Source organism: Megalops cyprinoides, chromosome 17, assembly GCF_013368585.1.
Source record: "Megalops cyprinoides isolate fMegCyp1 chromosome 17, fMegCyp1.pri, whole genome shotgun sequence".
Classification (NCBI taxonomy): Eukaryota; Metazoa; Chordata; class Actinopteri; order Elopiformes; family Megalopidae; genus Megalops; species Megalops cyprinoides.
Genome location: NC_050599.1, coordinates 27,255,896 through 27,276,530, shown reverse-complemented (window position 1 = coordinate 27,276,530; position 20,635 = coordinate 27,255,896). Strand labels below are relative to the sequence as shown.

At 43.5% G+C, this 20,635-nt stretch overlaps 1 protein-coding gene across 1 annotated transcript; it reads left to right on the top strand.

The window, feature by feature from the left end:
* Positions 1-7,609: 7,609 nt before the first annotated feature.
* Positions 7,610-19,801, top strand: LOC118791801 (protein phosphatase 1A-like). The gene is made up of 6 exons (XM_036549248.1): positions 7,610-7,976; positions 9,237-10,088; positions 10,647-10,764; positions 16,615-16,726; positions 17,907-17,964; positions 19,316-19,801. Exons 2-6 carry the CDS (start codon positions 9,255-9,257, stop codon positions 19,343-19,345), a joined length of 1,152 nt encoding a protein of 383 aa, XP_036405141.1. The 5' UTR covers positions 7,610-7,976; positions 9,237-9,254; the 3' UTR covers positions 19,346-19,801.
* Positions 19,802-20,635: the final 834 nt, after the last annotated feature.

Here is a 20,635-nt window from a genome sequence, read left to right as displayed (position 1 = left end):
TTGGAAGCTTTTAGGGTGCTCATTGCCAGTTCAGGGCCAAGACCTTGACATTTCCCTATACCTTCCAGGGACCACATGTGTATACTTAGACACCCCCAACGAACCAACAACGGAAGGTTCAGTTAACAGATATCACCTGAGACAGCATGTCCACCCTGAGTAACAGGTACTGGAGGGAGCCTTCTGGCAGCTCTATCAGATCCACCATAGTGTAGCCAGTCTGGAGCCAGCTGCCAAACTCTTTCTCTTGCCCATCTGATTTTCACAAGGACAGATTGGATGAGAGGAAACTGTAAAGGCATAAAGGTATGAAAGCTTGATGCAGGCTGATAACATATAGCATGATAGACTGATCCTGAACAGAAGACCAAGGAGGTACCATCCACTTCACAATAAAAAACACCAAATGGAGGTGGTGGAGTTGCCACTCTCTTCATCAGCCCTAAGGAGGTCTGAAGCAACATTGGGTGACCTTGGAAGACAGATGGCATGCAGCGAGGGCCACCAGGACATAAGAATAAATGATGTATAAGCCCACTGCTGTGATCCAGTCTCCCTCCTCAATAAAAGGGAAGAGATGCACCAGCATGAAGGCATCCATCTTAGGCAGCTGCTTGAGGCAGCCATTTCAGGTAGACATCACGGGTTTAAGACAGAGAACCTCTGCCACTGGAAACTGGAAACCAGGAAACAAGTGAAATAAATTCCCCGCCTTGCTGGATGCAGAGGAGACATTCTTATTCTCATTTTTTCCATAAAAATGCTGAAGTCTGCGGTAAGAGCCGCTGAACGAGAACCACGAGGATCCTCCAACAGCAGGGGGGGGGCTTTCATTTGAACTGCAGGGTGTGCTCTGTCTGCAGGGTGTTAGAGACCCAAGCACAGTGAGTACAGTGGAGTGAAATCTGCAAAAGACAATGTCAGAGAAGAGGAGCTGTCAGGGACTGAGAGTGAACCATCACAGATCTCACTGAAGGCCAGGTATCACAAAGGTGTCTGGACTCTGAGGGCCCCTGTAACAAAGAGAGAATAGGGCTAGGGTCATGGTGAAAGGAAGCGTATTTAAAAGATTGAGAGGCTGGAGCTCACCCTATCACACATGTAATCTTCTACACTCCCATGGGTCGATCTAAAGCAGGCCCGAACACTTCTCCAGGATGGAGCCGTGAAGGTTCTGCATGCCTGCACCTTATTTGTCTAGTCTCACAAGCAACCTACAAGCATTCTTATGATAAAACTCTGAGTTTTTCCTTTTTGACAATATTTATTATATTATTGTAACAATTAGGCAGAAAGACCTTGCATAAGCTAGTAGCTAGGTAACTGGTCCAGTTTCTAAATATTGATCAGAACAGTCAGTGTTACTTTGGTGTTGTATTAGAGGCAATCACCTTTATATTGGAAGCTGATGCTGCTGGTATGGCTTGTTGACTGAAGTGAAGTCAAACCGGTTGGCTCATCTGGCCATTCCCTTCTATACTGTGCTCTGAGCCACACCTTAAAGCCCTGGAGGAATTTAAAGGCACAGCATTTGATAATACTGAAATGATTCAATACCAGATAGGCACTATGTCAACAGCAACGCGAGATAAACCGCACTGCGATACGAATGAAGCCAGGCCTGTAACATTACGTAACGAACACCCTGTCAAGTCTTGCTGGGGGCATCCTTAATGTCACGCAATTTTCATTTTTCGCCTCCATCATGGGCTTAATTATTCATGCCGGCAATTAACTTAAAAGCGAACCCCTGGTCCACCAGCGCAGCGGAGAAAACCAAGACAAGGGGCTCCTAATCCAACGTTTATGTTAGAGCATGAAGCTGCGGCCACTTTAGTCTCTTAACGTTTCCGTTTACCGTAAGCCCTCGCAAACGCTGTGCGAGGAACAATATCACCCGACATTAGAAGTTCCATTACGGCCCGCTGCCCGATCCCACGCTGTTTCCTTCCACGCGCGCTTTGCTCATTGTGCGCCGGAGAGCGAGCAGCCAGCGAACAAAGCGCGGACTCGCTCCCATTACGCGCAGCAAGGATTGACCGTCCTCGTTCCATTAGCAAACGCGAAATGAAATGAGCCTCGGAGGCTATTAAACTACTTCATTCAAAAACCATCTTAAAGCCAAGAAAAAGGCTCTGGAGAGAAAGAGAGAGAGCGCGTGAGAGGGGCTTTTTGCTGCAGGACTAGCTTTATTAATACAGCAAAAATAAATCTATTTAAAGAAAAAGCCTTCTAAAAATCACTGTAAAGTAAGTGGAGGAGCACTAGGAAGTCAGAACGAAAATTTCGGTTTTTACAAAGCAGCAATGTTGAGCAATAAATCTTCATGATGCGCTGCTTGTGCACATGTTCAAAGTTTTAGTTTTTCCCCGGTGAAAGGATTTATTCAACTGCTCCTCAAATGCTGTGGCAATTGGTGGTGAAATTGACTTGGCGTTTCAGCGCGTATTCAGTTCTGAGACGCCGAGTCTTCAGACATCACAGAGGTTCCTGATGGAGGGAAATGGCTTCACATCCCCCAGCTGATAACAAACCGAGCTTTACTTTGCATTGGCAGTCAGAATGTTTTCTCTGTCCATTTAAGGTATATAGGCACTGCAAGGTAAACATAATTCATAATTTGGGAAACTTAAATAAATAAATGAGCTATTGTTTATATAAACATAATCGAACTAGACTTACGGAGGAGACATGAGACCTAGATCTTTGATTCCCTTGACCCCAAACCCTGGTAAAGGTTTGACCTGTCTGTGATCTCAGGTGTCATTCCAACTGCATCGACCAAGATGACAGAAATGAACTTTTCATTGATGGAAGCAAAATAAAAATATGTATATAAAATAAAAAATGTAAAAATGAATATTAAAACTGGATATGAACTGGAACGGAGATTGCAAGCCAGGCCTTCTCGACCAACATCAGTGCCTGACCTCATAAATGCTCTACAGAATGAATGGTCACAAATTCCCACAGAAACACTCCAAAATCTTGTGGAAAGCCTTCCAAGAAGAGTGGAAGCTGTTATAGCTGCAAAAGGGGGACCAACTCGTATTAAAGTATATGTATTTGAATACAATGTCATTACAATGTAATGGTCAGGCGTCTGAATACTTTTGTCCATATAGTGTGTGTGTGTGTGTGTGTGTGTGTGTATTAGGGGGAAAGGTGCTAAATTCTGAATCATAAAAAAGGTTTTAGAGAGAGTTGTACGTGATGTGCTGTATGTCTTGCAAAGTGACTTATCATTATATATTACAAATGAAACCACACAGCTTCATTGTAGTAAATCAGTATTTCAAAGCTAGTAGAAAATGTTGTGTATGCAGCTATATTTGAGTATACAGTGCATACTGTGAAGGCACAGCAGACAATTCACTAGGAATCTTTTATAGATTTTTGTAAACCAACATTTCATACAGGCTTCATGTACAAAATTGACCTAATGTTGCCCCCTCTGCCTAACCAGGAAGGTGGTTACGCCCACTTTGGCGAACGGGTGTTCTAAGGCTCGCCCTCGACAGTGCGGCTGAGCAGGCCCCTCGACTAAGGCATCCCTCATTGTGCGGCTTTGCGAGGTCAGAAGGAGCTGTCTGTCTACTGGGGGGGGCCCCGAACGGCGCCTGCCATGCCCCGTCCTTCCACCCTTCTCCGGATTTAACATGTGAGCGACCCGCCAACTTGCACTCGAGGGGACAATACCAGCTCTGGTGTGACAGGGGGGCTGAACGCCACTAGCGCCGTCTGTGGCCTGTCACACAGAGACGGCATCCTGTGGGCTCTGCAGTTTGGTGGATGAAGTGAACTGCAGGCTGCAGTCGGGTGCACAGTTGTTCAAGTTTCTGGTTCGGCGGCCTTGGTGGTTGGAACATCTCCCTGTTCTCAGAAGGGTGTGGGTTCAAACCCTGGTCGGGTCACACCAAAGGCTTTGAAATTTGCACCCATCACCTCTCTGTGTGGTGCAGAGCTCTGGAAGAGAGGGGTTGTGGGTAACAGCTCTGTGAAGGACTGATGCATGCCCTTTCCAGGGGGGTGTACTTATGAATTGGGCCATTTCAACCCACTGAAACCAGGACAGGCTCCAAGCCCATGAGCAACACATCCCAGACACAGCTCCTTACTTCCAGTTTAATTCAAAAGGACTTTAGCATGGGTCACTATGTGGACTACTTTCAGATCACCGGAATGCAGGATGGCTGATATGTCCGGCTCAGCCAGTTTAAGCCACAGTGACGTGTTCAGCTCACACCCACAGAGGGTGCTTTAGGACATGGTTTAGGAAATGTGAGCAGGTGCCCTCCTCCTCTCCTACATCCTGATTCAAAAAAGTCAAAATCTCTGCACAGCCTTAGCTCAGAAATACACGCAGTAAAAAAGAAACCTTGCTTGGTCTTGCTTGGCATACATGCTTGGTATTCCACATCTGGGTGTTTCCAGCTGAAACCCCAGCTCACCCTGAGACTGACTGCCTCATAGGAAAGACATCTGGAGAACACTAGTACAAAAGCCCACCATTTTGGCAAAAAGCTCCCTGGCATTGCAACACAGAATCATGATCCTTTTAGATACATACACAGGTGAGCAATCTGCATGGTGGTTCCTTAACAGGAGACACACACACAATGCAAAGCTAAGCAGCACTCACTATGAGCACCCGTATGTACCATTATGTACGCAGATACAGGTAGACAATAGACACTACCGAAAGATGCATGATTATTCTCTTCAATGAATATTTCAGTGATGGGATTATTTCAGTGTAATAGGGAATACTTTCATGTTCCCTTACATATTTTCTGCACATTTTTCAAATATTTCTCAAGGGACCTTGTGTTAACAGGCCAGCCTTTAAGATGAAGACACTAATGGCATGTTCATGAGGCAAGGGTCTGTCTCAGTGTCTTTGGTGACTAACTCAACCTTGATGGCTTGGTTAATCAAATGGAAAATGCAAAGAGTTAAACATGTAAACCCTTTGGAAATAAAACTGACTTTCCCATGCTCTCAGTGAAATAAAAAACAGAGGAATTAAGCACTTGTTAATTATTAAGTTCCCAAGCCTGACAATGCAAAAGTGATGTTCTGTTCCTTATGAGATCCCCTTTCCAGCTATTCAGGCAGAAGAACAAGAAAACCCTTTCCTTGTAATGCAGGGGAACAAGGTTTTAAACTTGTGGCAGAAGGGTGAGTGTCAAGGGACAATCGTGTCTGCAGAGGAGTGCAAATCAGCTCATTCTCTGCGGTCACCAGCCCAGCACACAGCATTCCCACAATGTATCTGCGACATCATGACAGTGCTGCCAGTGTGCTACAGCTTTGCTGAGATGGTACAACTGATTCATTTGCCTTTTACATTTACATTAGCAAATTAGCAGATGGTCCTACCCAGGGCAACTTAACATAGGTTTCAATTCTTACATGGCGTTCATATATACAACGGGATATGGGTTGACTGTTAACCTCTGTGATGTGGACATGGTGGAAATAGACAGGAGTTGGTTAGGTGTCCCATTGTGCATCTACAAAGCTCAGAATAAGGACAAGGATATGATCACAGGGTGGGTAGAGCAGTGGGGGGCAGAGTACTGCCAGGCTGGTTGATGATCAGTTTTCCAAGCGGAGGGGGTGGGACCTGATTCTACATGGAATAGGGATGCACATTTGGCTTGAGAGCATTGGCACCAGAACTGTTGTTAAGGAAATGGAATTGTCATTTGATTCCAAGTGATGTCACCTACTGTGTTCTTTCTTCGCTGTGCTGCAGCTCTTGAAAACTTGATTCCCTTGACTCTGCTAACTAGAAACACATGCTCATTATGCATGGTATAGTATTGACAACATTTTATGGAACATTAAAGTTCATGAAGAATATTGACCCATTACAGCACAACGATTCAGTTCTTGCAGAACTGTTGTTAACTGGGTATATTACAATTTCTAGAATCCTGGAACTTTGGAAATAAACTTCAATCAAATTTTTGGTTGCCAGCACAAGCTTTGTCATATTTTAATAACAGTGAAGCACAATAAAACTTGAAAACTGTGCATAGAGAAGTTTAAACATCCTTCTTATGTTCTTAAAAATGCAATTTATATCACATACACATTGAAACGTTCTTAACCACATATTTAATATTCAATGTTGCATCTAATATGAAAGTAAACACTGATGAATTACAAACTATTATGATTATATTGATTAGATTGAAATGAGACTGCATCTCTTCTAAGAAGGAATAGATATTAATCAATAAAATATATTGAAATAAAAACTGTAAATATGGGTGTCATGCGAGATTTTGTACTTAAATGAGAATTTAAGATTGAAGATAAAAATTTTATTCTGAATTAAGATGAAGAAAATTGTACTGTTGTGTCTTATACATTGAGAACATTTTTATTAGCAGTTTAATTCGGTTCTTAAGAATGAGATTGTATAATTGTATTAACTGGAATTGGAATAGATTGCACCGACTCTAAATGATCAGTGTGAATTAAGAATGATGGAGTTCGAATGCAACTCCCATTGTTCTGGGACTGCATTGATCGAATTGTGTACGACAAGAACAAAATATGAATCTACCCCATCTTTAGTCTGCTTGGCACGTGAAAGCTGCAATGAAACTTTCACTAAACATTTCTGATAGAAACGTGCAGAAGGACGTTTTGTTACACAAACGGCATTAACACCTTGTCCTGCTCTTACATTATGTATCCTATAATTAAGTTATTGTTTTAGCTTAATCTTTTCTCCGTCCGATGCTTTGAAACGCTCTTCATGTACAGGATCCATTTCGGGTCTGTTAGGTTGACGTGGTAACATTATTACATATTGCCTTTCGGTTCCTCTTTTTCCACAGTAGCTCTTAGTATACTCTGTAGTACGATAACGTACTAATCCGGTATGCTTAAGTAAACCCATATATTTAATTCAAAATCAAATGAATGCTAACACATTCTTATTCTTAAAAGACTTATGATTGCATTAATAAAATTCCGAAGCTCATTTGAACCTTGTCTGTTCTTTAGAAAACCAGTTTGATCTGGGAATATGACTTTTTTTTTTTTAAATCTAGAGGCTAGAATTTTAGTTAGCATTCTTAAATCATTGTTTTAAAGACACTATAGAACACAGACATAATAAGATATAATAGTATTGCACTACACAGATAATATAAAATACAATGTGCAAAAATCTGCCACTTTCATAAAAGTAATCTTCTGCAATGTGCAGCATGTGCTTAAAATATAACATCTTCATTTTGAATTTTTCAAAAAGCATACAACGGTCGTCCACTGTCTGGGATCATAACAGAAAGGCTATTGATAAGAAATAGCCTACTAAAAGAAATTTTATTGCACCAGAAATCGTAGTATTAGAAAAAAAAATTGCCAAAGACAATGTATAGCCCCTTATACGTGTGTCAGAGCCGTACCATCAGATTCAGAAATGCAATCTGAAATACTGAGATCCCTGCGCGGAAATACAGCGGCAGACTGCGGTCTTTTGCTGACGCGCAGCGTTGCTACCTCCAGACGCGCAACGCGTTTATTTCTGCACGGCTCTGATGATGTAATTCTTTGGAGCACGCAACCTGCTGCTGTAGCTGTATGCACATCCGGGTCCCTGCGCTGGCGTTAATACATGCAGGTCTCTCACGGAGAGGCTAGGGTATAACTGAGGTTTAGGGGCTTTTTTTCCCTTCAAAAACAGCCCGACCAAATACAACAGCAGAGCAACCGATGGTATCCGAGATCATTTTGCCGCCGCCGCACGGGTTGAAGTAATGCGTCCCTGGCTCGTCCGGAGCGGAGAGCTGGTCTCTTTTTCGACCTGAGTGCGCTGAAGGCTGGTGTCGCCCCCCTCGCTCCGCAGCCTCGTCTTTCTCTCGGCGTTTCTCTTCGCGGGGAGCGATCCCCCTCCTTGCTGCCGCCGCCTTTGTGTCTTTTTAATATCGCAAAGCTCATTTCGGATTGGGGTAAGTTACAAAGGGCTCCGATTGGTGCTATAGTTTGCTTCAAACCAGTATCGCTAGCTAGGTAGTTAGCATAGCTAGCGACGCGCAGGGTGTAGGTTAATGTAGGCCGTGTAAATACGGTGATAGGGGGCGCTTAGGCCTAATGGGGACGGGAGGCCCGGGCCTACTGCGGCGCAGGGTGTTTATGCCTGCAGTTTCGGTTAAATTGAACTGCCATAGGCTAACCAACTAGTTTCATTGCCAGTTTATTCGAATATAAATACATGTACATTTATGTGGGTAGATATGCGCTAGCTAGACAGTTAGCTACTCATTTGGCCTCGGCGGTGTCAAGCTAGCGAGCAACAGTACAAGGTAATTTAAAGATGGTCAGCTAGCTCGCTAGCCAGCTAGCGTTAGCTGCTAACATGGCAGCAACCGGATCATATTTGGGCCTCATTTGACAGATGTCAGCAGCAGTGGCCGGAGAAATCTGGCGAACTTCCCTAGACTGGACAATTAGTTGTCGTTAATTAGACTAGTTAGGGTACGAAGTTAATCTACAATGCGTCCGTAATGCCTTGATGCATGGCAAGATAGTAAATAAATTACAACAAAACACAGGAAAACCGTACTTTCGCTTTTGATCGCGGTTGACACTGTGGTAAATTCGATCGTTGACTTTACAGGCTTACGATTCTGTTTTAATTAATTTTTGAGTGCACTGTACGCAGTTTTTTGCGAACTAAACAGTGTATTTTAAATTCAGTGAAATGAATAGCCATTTTAAATGGAGGGATTAAACCATCTGGATTATAACAGATACTGTACGATTTTGAAAATTAAGAAACCTGTTGAGTGTTCCTGTGGATGCGTTTGCAAAATGTTTTTTATGTTGATTAAATTTTCTGTTGTTTGTTTTCCCATCTGCATGTCTAGATTAATTTCTTATGCATTTCTGTTTTGTAATATTAAGAAAGTGTCCTTGGTAGAGGTTTATGGCTGGTTGATGTACGAACACGTGATGTAAATAGACGAACCCAGAGTACAGCCGCGCCAGACTGTGACCGCAAATGGAGCTGGCATAAATGCATAAAGTTATTGTTTTAACATCGCTATGCACGGTGATGTTTTGGTTCACGTGGTGAAACACTTCCTGGATTGTGCTTGGTAGCCCTTTATTTTAGCTGAATAGGGCTTCCATTAGTAACAACTAACAATAAGTCTCTCCCATTGGGTTGTTCTCTCTCTCTTTTTCCCCCCTTTTCTCATTTTTCCTAGGTCAGAAGTCAGGCAGCCATGGGAGCTTTTTTGGACAAGCCAAAGATGGAGAAGCATAATGCCCACGGGGAGGGGAATGGCCTCCGCTACGGCCTGAGCAGCATGCAGGGCTGGAGGGTGGAGATGGAGGATGCCCACACGGCCGTCATTGGCCTCCCCCATGGCCTGGACTCGTGGTCCTTCTTTGCCGTGTACGACGGGCACGCCGGCTCGCAGGTGGCGCGCTACTGCTGCGAGCACCTGCTGGAGCACATCACCAGCAACCCGGACTTCCGCGGTGGCGCTCCGGAGCCCTCGGTGGAGAGTGTGAAGACGGGCATCCGGACGGGCTTCCTGCAGATCGACGAGCACATGCGCGCCATCTCGGAGAAGAAGCACGGCGCCGACCGGAGCGGCTCCACCGCCGTGGGCGTCATGGTGTCGCCCAAGCACGTCTACTTCATCAACTGCGGCGACTCGCGGGGCCTGCTCAGCCGCAAGGGCAAGGTGCACTTCTTCACGCAGGACCACAAGCCCAGCAACCCGCTGGAGAAGGAGCGCATCCAGAACGCCGGCGGCTCCGTCATGATCCAGCGCGTCAATGGCTCGCTGGCCGTCTCTCGGGCGCTCGGCGACTTCGACTACAAGTGCGTCCATGGCAAAGGCCCCACCGAGCAGCTGGTGTCGCCCGAGCCCGAGGTGTACGAGATCGAGCGCTCGGAGGCGGATGATGAGTTCGTGGTGCTGGCGTGTGACGGCATCTGGGACGTCATGGCCAACGAGGAGCTCTGTGACTTTGTCAGGTCCCGGCTAGAGGTGACGGAGGACCTGGAGAAAGTCTGCAATGAGATTGTGGACACCTGTTTGTACAAGGTAAGGTCACCCAGATAAGCGGGTGTTTGGCTAAGAACACGTGGTGTGTTTACACTAAGCGCTGTATCATGCATGACTTTAATGCACCACAGCTTTCGAGGCTTACAAATGACAGAAAGAATTTAATCATACTCCAGACTTGGGACTCATGCCTTTATAACCCATTATTTGAATATCTAGAATCAGATACAAAGCTTTTTAAAATGGATTAAGTCTCTGTGTCTTTGAATAGAATGTAATCTGTGTTTCAGGTCAAAAGGCTCATGGGTTCAAAGCTCATGACAGTTTTTGTTTGGTAAAGCATCCAGACTATCAGAAGTGGATGTACAGGTTGCTAGTTCATTGCAGGGTTGACCCGAGTTCATCTCTGTCACTCAAAATATGATTGTCTGCCATTTTTGAAAAGTCTTTGGTGTGACTTGACTGTCATCAGGGCAGGTAACCAATCACAAGGCCACTGACCAGCTGCAAAGCAGCCTTTTGACCGTTAAGCTGTTGCATGATGGGAAAGTGGTAACATCCCCTTGTCGTTCCCCCTCTCTTTCCCTCTTGCTTCAGGGAAGCCGAGACAACATGAGCGTGGTGCTGGTCTGCTTCCCCGGCGCGCCCAAGATCTGTCCTGAAGCGGTGAAGAGAGAGGCGGAGCTGGATAAGTACCTAGAGAGCAGAGTAGAAGGTGGAGCATCTAAAAAGGCTCATAAGTAGCAACACTGCACAAAGCCTCACACTCAGATCAGCCTCATAAGTACACACCTACAGCTGCCAACTAGACGCCTTCATGATACCATTGACACAATCCCAGCATTTAAAGCTTAGGTCATACATGTCACTAGTTATAGGCATTATACTATACTATTTTGGCTCGTTCAAGACAGGCCTCGTGGTAAAAAGTATTGAAGGGAAATTAGGATCCATGCTTATTTTAAGGAAGAAATTGAGGCTCTTTTTGGCAAAAGGACACGGCAAATTGTTCCATCACCGTCAGTCAAAGAGGGGTCCGGTTTTGTTGAGTTGCATGGACAGACAGTATCCTTTATGGCAAAGGAGTGATCTGCCCCTTATCGTGCATGTTAAGTTAAAGAGATTGCATATCTTTAAAAACCATGGAGACAAAGTTACAAAACAAAAATGTCATTTCAGAAATGTTGGCGATAACAGATCTGCCATCGTGTTCGTGAAAGCTGCTATATGTAGGAACCAGTGTGCTAAAGAGACCAAAACGCGGGAGCCATTTCATTTCTACAAGGAAGATGTACAGTTACATGCACCTTTCAAACGGTTACATTTCCGCGTAAAGTCATTGCCTTTGTGTGTTATATTCTGTGTGTGATATTCTAGCGTAAAACATTCAACACATGGTGACTTTTATTTGCACATGTTGTAAGTGCTCGTTACGAAAACGGAAAGGAAAGTGAAAATCAGTATGTGAAAGATGTTTTTTAAACAGAGCGTGCAGTTACAATTCCAAAGACTCGCATCAGAAACGGTATCTGTCCTCACGCCCAGACAGGGCTGCCTTTGGTAGTTTTCATTGTTTGCACGTTCCACCAGCAGTCACTGCAGCGTAGAATGCAGGTTTGCCTTTTATTTTAATTTTGCATTAGTGTGTCTTAAGTAGTAATGGTGTAGCTAGTTAGCCCCAGATGGATTAAAACTGCACCTTGTCGGAAATAAGTAGTGCAGATATTTACGTAAAAAGTAGATACATTTCCGTAGCGCACAATATTGTGTATGGTACACGTAATATGTTTATTATTACAGGTATTACTTTCACAAGCACCTGTATAAAAGAATTTAGCACCATCGAAAACCTTGGGAACATTATTATACGTTATAAATTCATTATACGTGTGAATTATAACTTAGGGAGCATATTTCGTTATAGGCCTATAATTATCCAACTTCCAATATAACGAAACATGGTACAATAAACGGCACTAGTTTTTACCTTGAGCATATTTTTGATATACACAATACATTTTAATAACTAACAGGGTTCTTTCATAAATCGATGAATCCCTGTCTTTACTTTCATGTGATGCAGACTTTTAGCTTTGAGCTGAATAATAAAGTGAGAGAGAACAGGGACCTTCCTTGATTTTGTTTTTCCTCTCTTTAATCCTTTCATAAACTGGTTCATTGTGTGTCAAGCACATTGCAGACACTTTTGGATACAGCAAGTTGATTTGTCTGTATTGTTTAAGTATAGGTGTCAAATTGGTGGAAGGCGCACGCAGTATTTTCTTAGTGTTGCAGCATGCATGGCGTCTGAAAAGCAGCACCGTCTTCTGTGGCTAAGATGAAACGATTTTTCTCGTTTTTGGCCTGCCAGCGCTATTTTAATGGGAGCAGTTTGCAGTGTGATGGGGATTTCGGGCAGAGCTGATTTTATGTAGGTGCGACAGCTCGGATGGTGCTGCAAAATTCTGCGCGCAGAGGCTCAGGGAGGTGTTTGCTAGTGGTGGGGGAGCAAGACTTCTTATGGTACAAAAACATGGAGCCATCACGTTGGTGGATTCAGCTCAGTCATAGTCTTTTGATAGATTGGTATGATTCATTGACTCGCAGCACACGGAATCTCGGCCTGGTTTCCTGACGTTAGAAGAAGCTTTCTCCTCTAGAAAAAAAGAGCCAGTGGCTGTCAATGTCACTTTCATCTTCAAGACAGGTGTTGTGAACAATATAACCGCCACTCATTGCCTATTCATTTCAGCCAAACAAAGAAGAAACAGCCCTTAGCAACTAAGCATCGTTTACATGAAAGACTGCGGCCTGGAAACGCATAATATCAAATAATTTTTTTATAAACCCATTCAAAGATTGTCGCTCCAGAAACATCCACCGTTGTTTTAATAGCTAAAGCACCTGTATGTAACACATGCATGTAATGTGTGTGATTATCGTGGGGGGCATGGGGGGGGGGGGGGGGGGCGTGGGGGAATTAACAGAAACTTGCTTTAAAGGGAGCAGATTAGAGGGATTTGATTTTAGAATAGCACAAAGCTTTTATGTAGAACTTCTGAATCAGTAATCTGCTGAGTTACCTCACTGAACCTGTCTGACATCACAGTGTTCAGTGCACAGCCCTCTTGATTGGACACATCTTGAATTTTCAAAGATACAATTGGCAGATGGCTGGTTGGAATCCAGATTGCCTTGATTTGCTAATCTAGAAAGGTGTAATAGGGGATTTTATTGCAAGAAACACAAGTTTGCTGAATGGCTTAAATGCATTAAATGCACATTTTTGAGGCATCAGGTTTGCACTTTTAGTAGTTGTAGTATTAGTAGCAGTTTGTCAGGAATGTTGTATTTAGTGCATGTTAATTTATCTTAGTGTCTACTGTAAAATGGGAATTGGGCTGGCCAGTAAGATTTCATCGTTTTGTAGAGCTAACCTTTTAGGGCCTTGAACACTTCATTCACTTGCCAACTCTTGGAGTACCTCTGAAAATTTCAAAAGTCATGTGCCACATGTTTTTTTTTTTCTGCTTACATTTTTATATCTGCTTAAAACTTAAAAGATTTTGGGCTTTTTTAGTGATAGTATCCTGCCTTGTTTTGTCAAAAGGAACGATCGTTACTTTAGATCTGATAAGAAGCCCTGCCAAAAGCCCATCATGGCTCTGCACATTTCATCGCACAAATGTTTATATGAATCACTTTGTAGTCCGTTTGTATGTACACACACACTCACACATATACATATATATTATATAAAATATATAAATTGTTGTTAGTGACTTTCGCTGTCACATGCTTCCTACGTTGTTATGGTGAACAGAATCACACACGTAGACACGAGACGTGAGATACACGCTGTGTACCTGCCTGTTTCTGCTGTGATTTCCTTTTTAATATGGCTCCAGTTAACAATTATCTGACAGCCAGGATTTTTAAATAGAATAAGCATTTCAAACAGGAATGGATTGTCATAAATTTGAAGCAACAGGTGACTCTTCTAGCTTACTTTCACATTACTGTCCTGAAAGCTGTGCGTTGCTAGTTGTTGGCAAAACATTGAAAATACAAGATGGCTAGAAATAATGCCAGACAGTGTTTTTAAGAAGATGTGCCTGCATCCTAACTTCCTAAACTCCCTCCTCTGTGTTTTAACTAACATAATAACAGCCAAATTAAAATGGCACTTTCGTGTAATAGACATTTGGGCAGTTGATGTTGTCCACTTTTAGAAACTCCAGAGAAGAAAATTCCTGATTCTAAACATTAATGTTTCATGCTGGTCTAGGACCTTAGGGAAAGTGAGTAAGCAGTGCCTGCAGATTGTAGTTTTTAATATCCAGTTCCTCAGAGGAGCTGATGGAGGAGAAAGGATTTTTGGAGTTGGAGTCCATAATCACAGGTTGTGGAGAACCTTTATACTAGCTCAGGACTCCCATCAGCAGCTAGCAGAAGATTGTCCCACTGTCATTCAAGGGATTAAAAAAATCAAGCCTTAAGAGAAGCCTTTTTCTGAAATGTATACCTCTTTAAATCTTGATCAGTACCTCCTGCGCCTTGCCCCGTAGTTCAAAAAACAATTTATTACCTGAACATATAGGAACTAATCAGCGTTCCAACTGTAGCTGTTTCATAGCATGACAACCCACTGAGGTAAAGAGAGAGAAAGGGAACCTTAACGCATGTTAACTTTGTCTTACTTACATTCCTTTCAAATGAACACACTAACATGAAGCAACCATTACTAGTCATTGCAAAAGTACAGTTAACCAAGCACTTGGAATAATCCCATAATCGCCATTCTTTATTTAATCATCAATAACCTGTGATTTTAGCAGTGACTTAACCTTACCTGTCTATCGTTTACTCAAGCTGGCACAGACGCTCTGGGTTTCAGTCCCAAGTGCGAGGGAAATACCAAGTATATGAGTTGCTTCTAGTTAAGAAGTTTAGAAGTAACTGTGGTGAAGCTTGCAGTAGGGACCAAATAATCCTCAGAAACATCGCTAAGGCTTAGTGATGCACAAGAATTTCACAGCAGAGTCAGGGTTATCCTTATCCAATATAGGAGCAGAATGAAGGAGTCAGCAAAATCTTCTCTCTGGATAATGCAGACTTAAATTCAGCACATGAAAACATGGCCCACAATGCACTTTACGCACAGGTCAAAGCAAGCTCTTGGGAGAGGGGAGGGATTTATTTGATGAATATATTTATTTGCTTTTGCTATGAAGTTGGACTGTTTCAGTGGTTGAAATGGTTTTGTCTCCGGTAAAAATTAACCTCACTGACACTAAACAGACCAATGCATTCAGTTTCAGGAAAAAGGCATGCACTATTAATGCAAGACAAGTACACCAATTTTTACTTCTGAGATTTTGTTTCTTAACTGTATTTAATACTGTATCTTGGTATGTAATTTGTGATTTATGACTCTTGGTTTATACATTCAGTTTTGCAGTATCCTGACATTTTGTGGTCACCATTTTTATATGTCTATTTTTGTGTTGTATGTGCTCATATCAGCTTTAATGTGAAGGGAAAGAAACATCAGCAGTTGAGTTTGACCATAAGTCTTTGAACACTACATGAAATTGCTCGTGCTAACGCTAAATATTAACTGAAATGGTTAACTGAGTTCAAGTACAGCTGTTAACGCAGGTAACTTAACCATAACTGAAGTTAGTCAGATGGCACCTTCCTTTACCTGCCCTGTACCCAGATCAACCATGTCTGTATTTGATATGATAGGCTTTTCTTTGACATAAAAACAGCTATACGGATCTTCTCCTGAAAGATTTTCCCCGTCGTTCAAAGTAGCTCCGTATTTAGAAGTGGGGGTGAGCTCTGAGTAAATTTTTATTTTTGTACATTAGAACCACGATATTAGAAATGTAGAGAACTGTGATGTTGTTATTTTAGATGTTAACGATGACTCCAATAAAGATATTTACTGAACATATTCTGAGCTCTTTGGCTTTTTTTATTCAAGGAATCGGTGTAGTTGTGGCCACACCAGTCACCTGTGTTCAGTTAAAGTATGGTAATGCAGCTAACTGCTCTAGCTTAGTGAGTTTCGGCTCGCTAACATCTCTTGGATGTACGAACACCTGCTGTACACCCAAAGGTGTGCCTGCACTATGAGTCATTGAATAAACGAAGGTGCAGCATAGTGCAGTCAAAGCACTAGGCCTGGGCTGAAAACCCCTTGTATATATAAATATATATACATTTTTTTTTAACATAAATGCAAGGTTGTGTTCAGGCAGGCTGATGTCAGTATGAATCAGAGAAGAGAACCCGACCACTCTGCCTCCTCTGAATAGGTGGTGACTCACATATTGCCAAGGTGGCCTTGTTTCCACTGTGTGTGCATACTTGCGCGTGTGTGTGTGTGTGTGTGTGTGTGTGTGTGTGTGTGTGTGTGTGTGTGTGTGTGTGCGCGTGTGTGTGCGCATGTGTGAGAGGTCCTTTTGTTGTTTCCATTCTTTGCGGTGCAGAGATGTGACTGTTTGATGCTTGTGCGAGTTCACCCCACTTACCAAGAAGTGCTTCTGATTCCCAGAGATCATTAAGAAGCAGGGAGACGAAGGAGCGCCAGACTTAGTCCACGTGATGCGTACGTTAGCCACGGAGAGCATCCCCAACCTGCCACCAGGGGGCGAGCTGGCCAGCAAGTGAGTGACCTTTTCAGTGTACCAGCTTAAAGTGTAGTCACAATGCAACAGGCAAGCCACCTCTGACAGCTACAGGGGCCCCCCTCCAGCAGTTTTGGGGGAGCTGGGACAGGAAGGCATCCGTTTCATGTTTGCACCTGAAAAGAAGGCCAAAAAAGGGTAAGGGGAGGTGCAAATTTGAGCAGGACGGCGGAAAAGGAGTTGGCTATTATAGCCGTCACTGTCGCTTTCCCCTCTTTCCACCCCCACCCCGGAGCTAATTCACCCGCTAACAACTCTGCTGTGACACGGCCTTGGCAGGCCCTTTCAAAATGGCCAAACAGGGGTTCAGATCTCTGGCTGCCCAGTTTATGTCATGCCTGAGCAAACAGTACTGAAATATTTGCCTCTGCTCCAAATGACAATTCCATTAAGCACCCCAGGTACACAGAGGAGTTGTTAATGGATAACTCTGTGCGGACGACATGGAGCAGTAGGACAGCATCACACATCAGCCGTCATTTTTTGAGCGGAAAAGACATTAAATATTCATTCTACTGCATAGAGAGCAGTTACTCTTATCAGTGGAGTTCTTATTGGTAAGATTCATTAAAAATAATGCAAACACAAGCTCCCCCCTGGAAACAGTTAAAAAGCATACCAGATGCTTCATATAGAGAAATATAATCTCGAAAATATCAGGGGATGGTTCAGTCTAACTGCTGTGGAGCTCTGTCCTTGCAGAAAGAAATTTCAGATAGTGTTACATTTTCTTCAGATCAGAGACATTGTCACAACTTTAGCAGTTACTTAACAAAAAAATATTACAAATAAATGCAGTACTTCCTAAAAAAAACCCACAAACCTAAAGTTAATTACAGAGCACCATAACACTGAGATTTATTGCCTTTCAAAATTTGGAGAACATTTAATTACAAGGTAGGAGAATTCCAGGCTGCATGTTCAGTGAGAAATGTACAGTTTGTTCAGCTTCATGGACTTCAAACTGATCTGAACCGATTTGGCATTCTTCATTCGTGGTGACATGAATGACAGTTAAATTATTTACTTGTTAAAGGAAGGAAAAACAACACTGCAAGGCATTGTGCAGCCCTCATTCAACAGTGAAAGCTTTTTGTTGGTTACCTTCAGCATGGGAGGCCGGAACCTAATGCACGTATCTGTGTTTCTTGTGCCATAGACGGAGTGTGGTTGAAGCAGTATACAACAGACTCAACCCCTATCGGAGTGACGACACAGTAAGTATCACCGTAACCGATTAATCGTACAAGCGATTAATCATGTAAACAATTGATCATGAAACTGACTAATCATATAATCGTGTTTATTTATAACATTTTATAACATTCATTTCACATCAAAATGCTGTTCTTTTCAGGAAATTATGGTCAAACGCACATAGTCTTTATATTTGACTTTTTATATTTGATCAAGCTGACAAGCTCTTCTGGAGCATGTAAAGTCTAAATGGCTATATATATTTAAAAAAACACCTGTTGCCCCCCACCCCTCATCTGCCTTTCTAAATGGTAATGGGTCTCCACAAAGGGGTTTTTAACATCCTTTTGGTCTCATCTGTCTCAGAAACGGTTCCTTTTTAATTTGTCCCTTTAATTTCACCCATTGTCATAACATCATTTTCATAATGAGCCCCCCTTCCCCCGCTGATGTCTGAGTCTGTTGCTTCCACTTATGCACTCAGCTGGTGGGAGGACAGACTGATTCCTCCTCTCCCCTCTGAGGTGGGAAATATTAGTCATGAGGAGAGCAAAGGTTCACTAAACTCCACCCAAGGTGTAGCTGTCAGTAATTTCAACCAGTCCTGTGTCTTGGAGACTTTTTTCATTGGCATTTTTAAGTTACTGACAGCTTATGGGATGTTGTCAGGTTCATGAAGCTTCACTCTCTCTTTCAAAAGCATGATGTGAATTTTCCTGGAGTAGGATCCAGACACCAGAACAGTGTCAGATAAAGACAGTAAAAGTGTTTTCCTTTCCTGTGGGACGGGGGTAAATTGCACCCCCTCAGCCTAAAAAAACATTTCCAAAGGGACATTTCTGAGTCTCTTTTTGTCACACTTGGGTTTCTCTTTGCAGAAATACTCTATCTCTGGGGATTGATCATTGGGTGCCCTGCAGTTAAGAGGTTTTCATTTCACCATTAACTGACCCATTGATTATTTTCACATATGCAATAATCTGGTTTTGAAAGCTCCCACTAAGGGATCTTCAGCAGTAGTAATGTGTTAGCTGTTCAAAGCAGTTGATGTTCTCATCTGTCTCTTCATCAGTGAGCTTTCCTCTAAATGTGGGTTTGAGGTCAGGGTCGTTCTGTGTCCCCATGATTAGCCCCCAGCAGTAGGGTGTGTGGCACAGTGGCCTGTGACTGGGTTAGGCCCCCCGAATGAGCACACTCAACCCCACTCCGTCCTCCACCCCTGTCCCCATCTGCGGGTACACCACCCCCCTCAGTGCAAAGGACAGCCAACCAGGGCCCGCGGTCATCGCGCTTTTCTTGAGAAAATGCTATGCTTGTGGATGGGCCCTGGCTCTAAAAGGCCTCTTTCCCCCTTCCCTTCTCTTTGTAAAGGACTCCGCCTCCACCGACGACATGTGGTAACGCAGCCCTTACCCCACCTGGCCCCCCACCCCGCGCCGCGTTTTACTCACAGCCATCTACAGCACCGAGACCTCCCGCACGGCACTCACCGGCCACCCCCCCTCCGCCCGCCCTCCGAGCGCTCGTTCAAAAGAAGGGAAAAAGCCACGGGGCATGTGGGGGGGGGCGCAGGTTTGGAGAGGACGCTCAGAACAACCCCCGCTGTAGAGCAGCAACCTGCCCAGGAAGCCAGGAGCGCTCCTGTTCCCCTTTCATGTCTCTTCCTCTCCCCTCTCCCCCTTCCGACCTCCCCGACCCAGGTAAACTGCAACCGCCACCAAGTGTAAAACAACGACGGTTAATTGTCATTGTCATTTTTTTCCAGTCGGTTGGAATGATTCTTTGCTGTAATTAATCGGACTCAAGATTTTTTTTCTGTGTGTGTGTGTGTGTGTGTGTGTGTGTGTGTGTGTGTGTGTGCGCGCTCGTGTGTGTGTTTTTTGTTGTTGTTTTTGTGAAGTGCAATTGTCCTTGCACACACAAAAAACTGCCTGTATTCAATGCAGCTTGAGTTGGTTTAAGTAAAAAAAGAAAAAAAAAAAACAAAGGTTAAAAAAAAATAACCTGTATGCACTATCTGCCTTTTCTGTTGGTCTGGACTGCAGTGTCCGCTCAGTGGACATCAGCCTGATGTCTCCTAGGTGCCCACCTCCCCCTGTTCTTTCAGTTTGTGCACATTAAAAAACGGGTAAACTCTGAGTTCACCGCACAGTAAAAGTTGCAAGTCAAAATCATGGGTTGTGACAACTGCGGGTATTTTTTTTTTTTCCTCTCTTCCCCAACCAGTGTGTTCCTGTGTGTATGTATGTGTGTGTGTGTGTGTCTGGAAACCTGAGAAGCCTTTTAATGTTCATCTTCTTTTTTTTGTTTTTTTTTTTTTTTTGTTTGTTTTGTGAAGTCCCTTCAGAGCAGGGAACCCCCTTGGTGAGACTGAGTGTGTGTGTGTGTGTGTGTGTTTGTGCGTGCACACGTGCATGCATGCATGCATGCATGTCTGTGAGAGTGCGTGTGCGTTACAATGCGCGTGGTTGCTGTGGCCGGGCCGGGGACGACTGGCCCCTCCACATCTCTCCATCTCCCTTCTTTTACCATGACAATGCTAACATCCTCCACACCCATCGGGCACATGTCAGTTTAAAACTAAACAAGGAAAAGTACTTGGCCATTTGCTCCACAATTAACTGTTGGTCCCAAACCTCAGGCACGGTATTAAGTGCGGCATTAAGCAGGATGCTGGTAATCAGCTTCAAG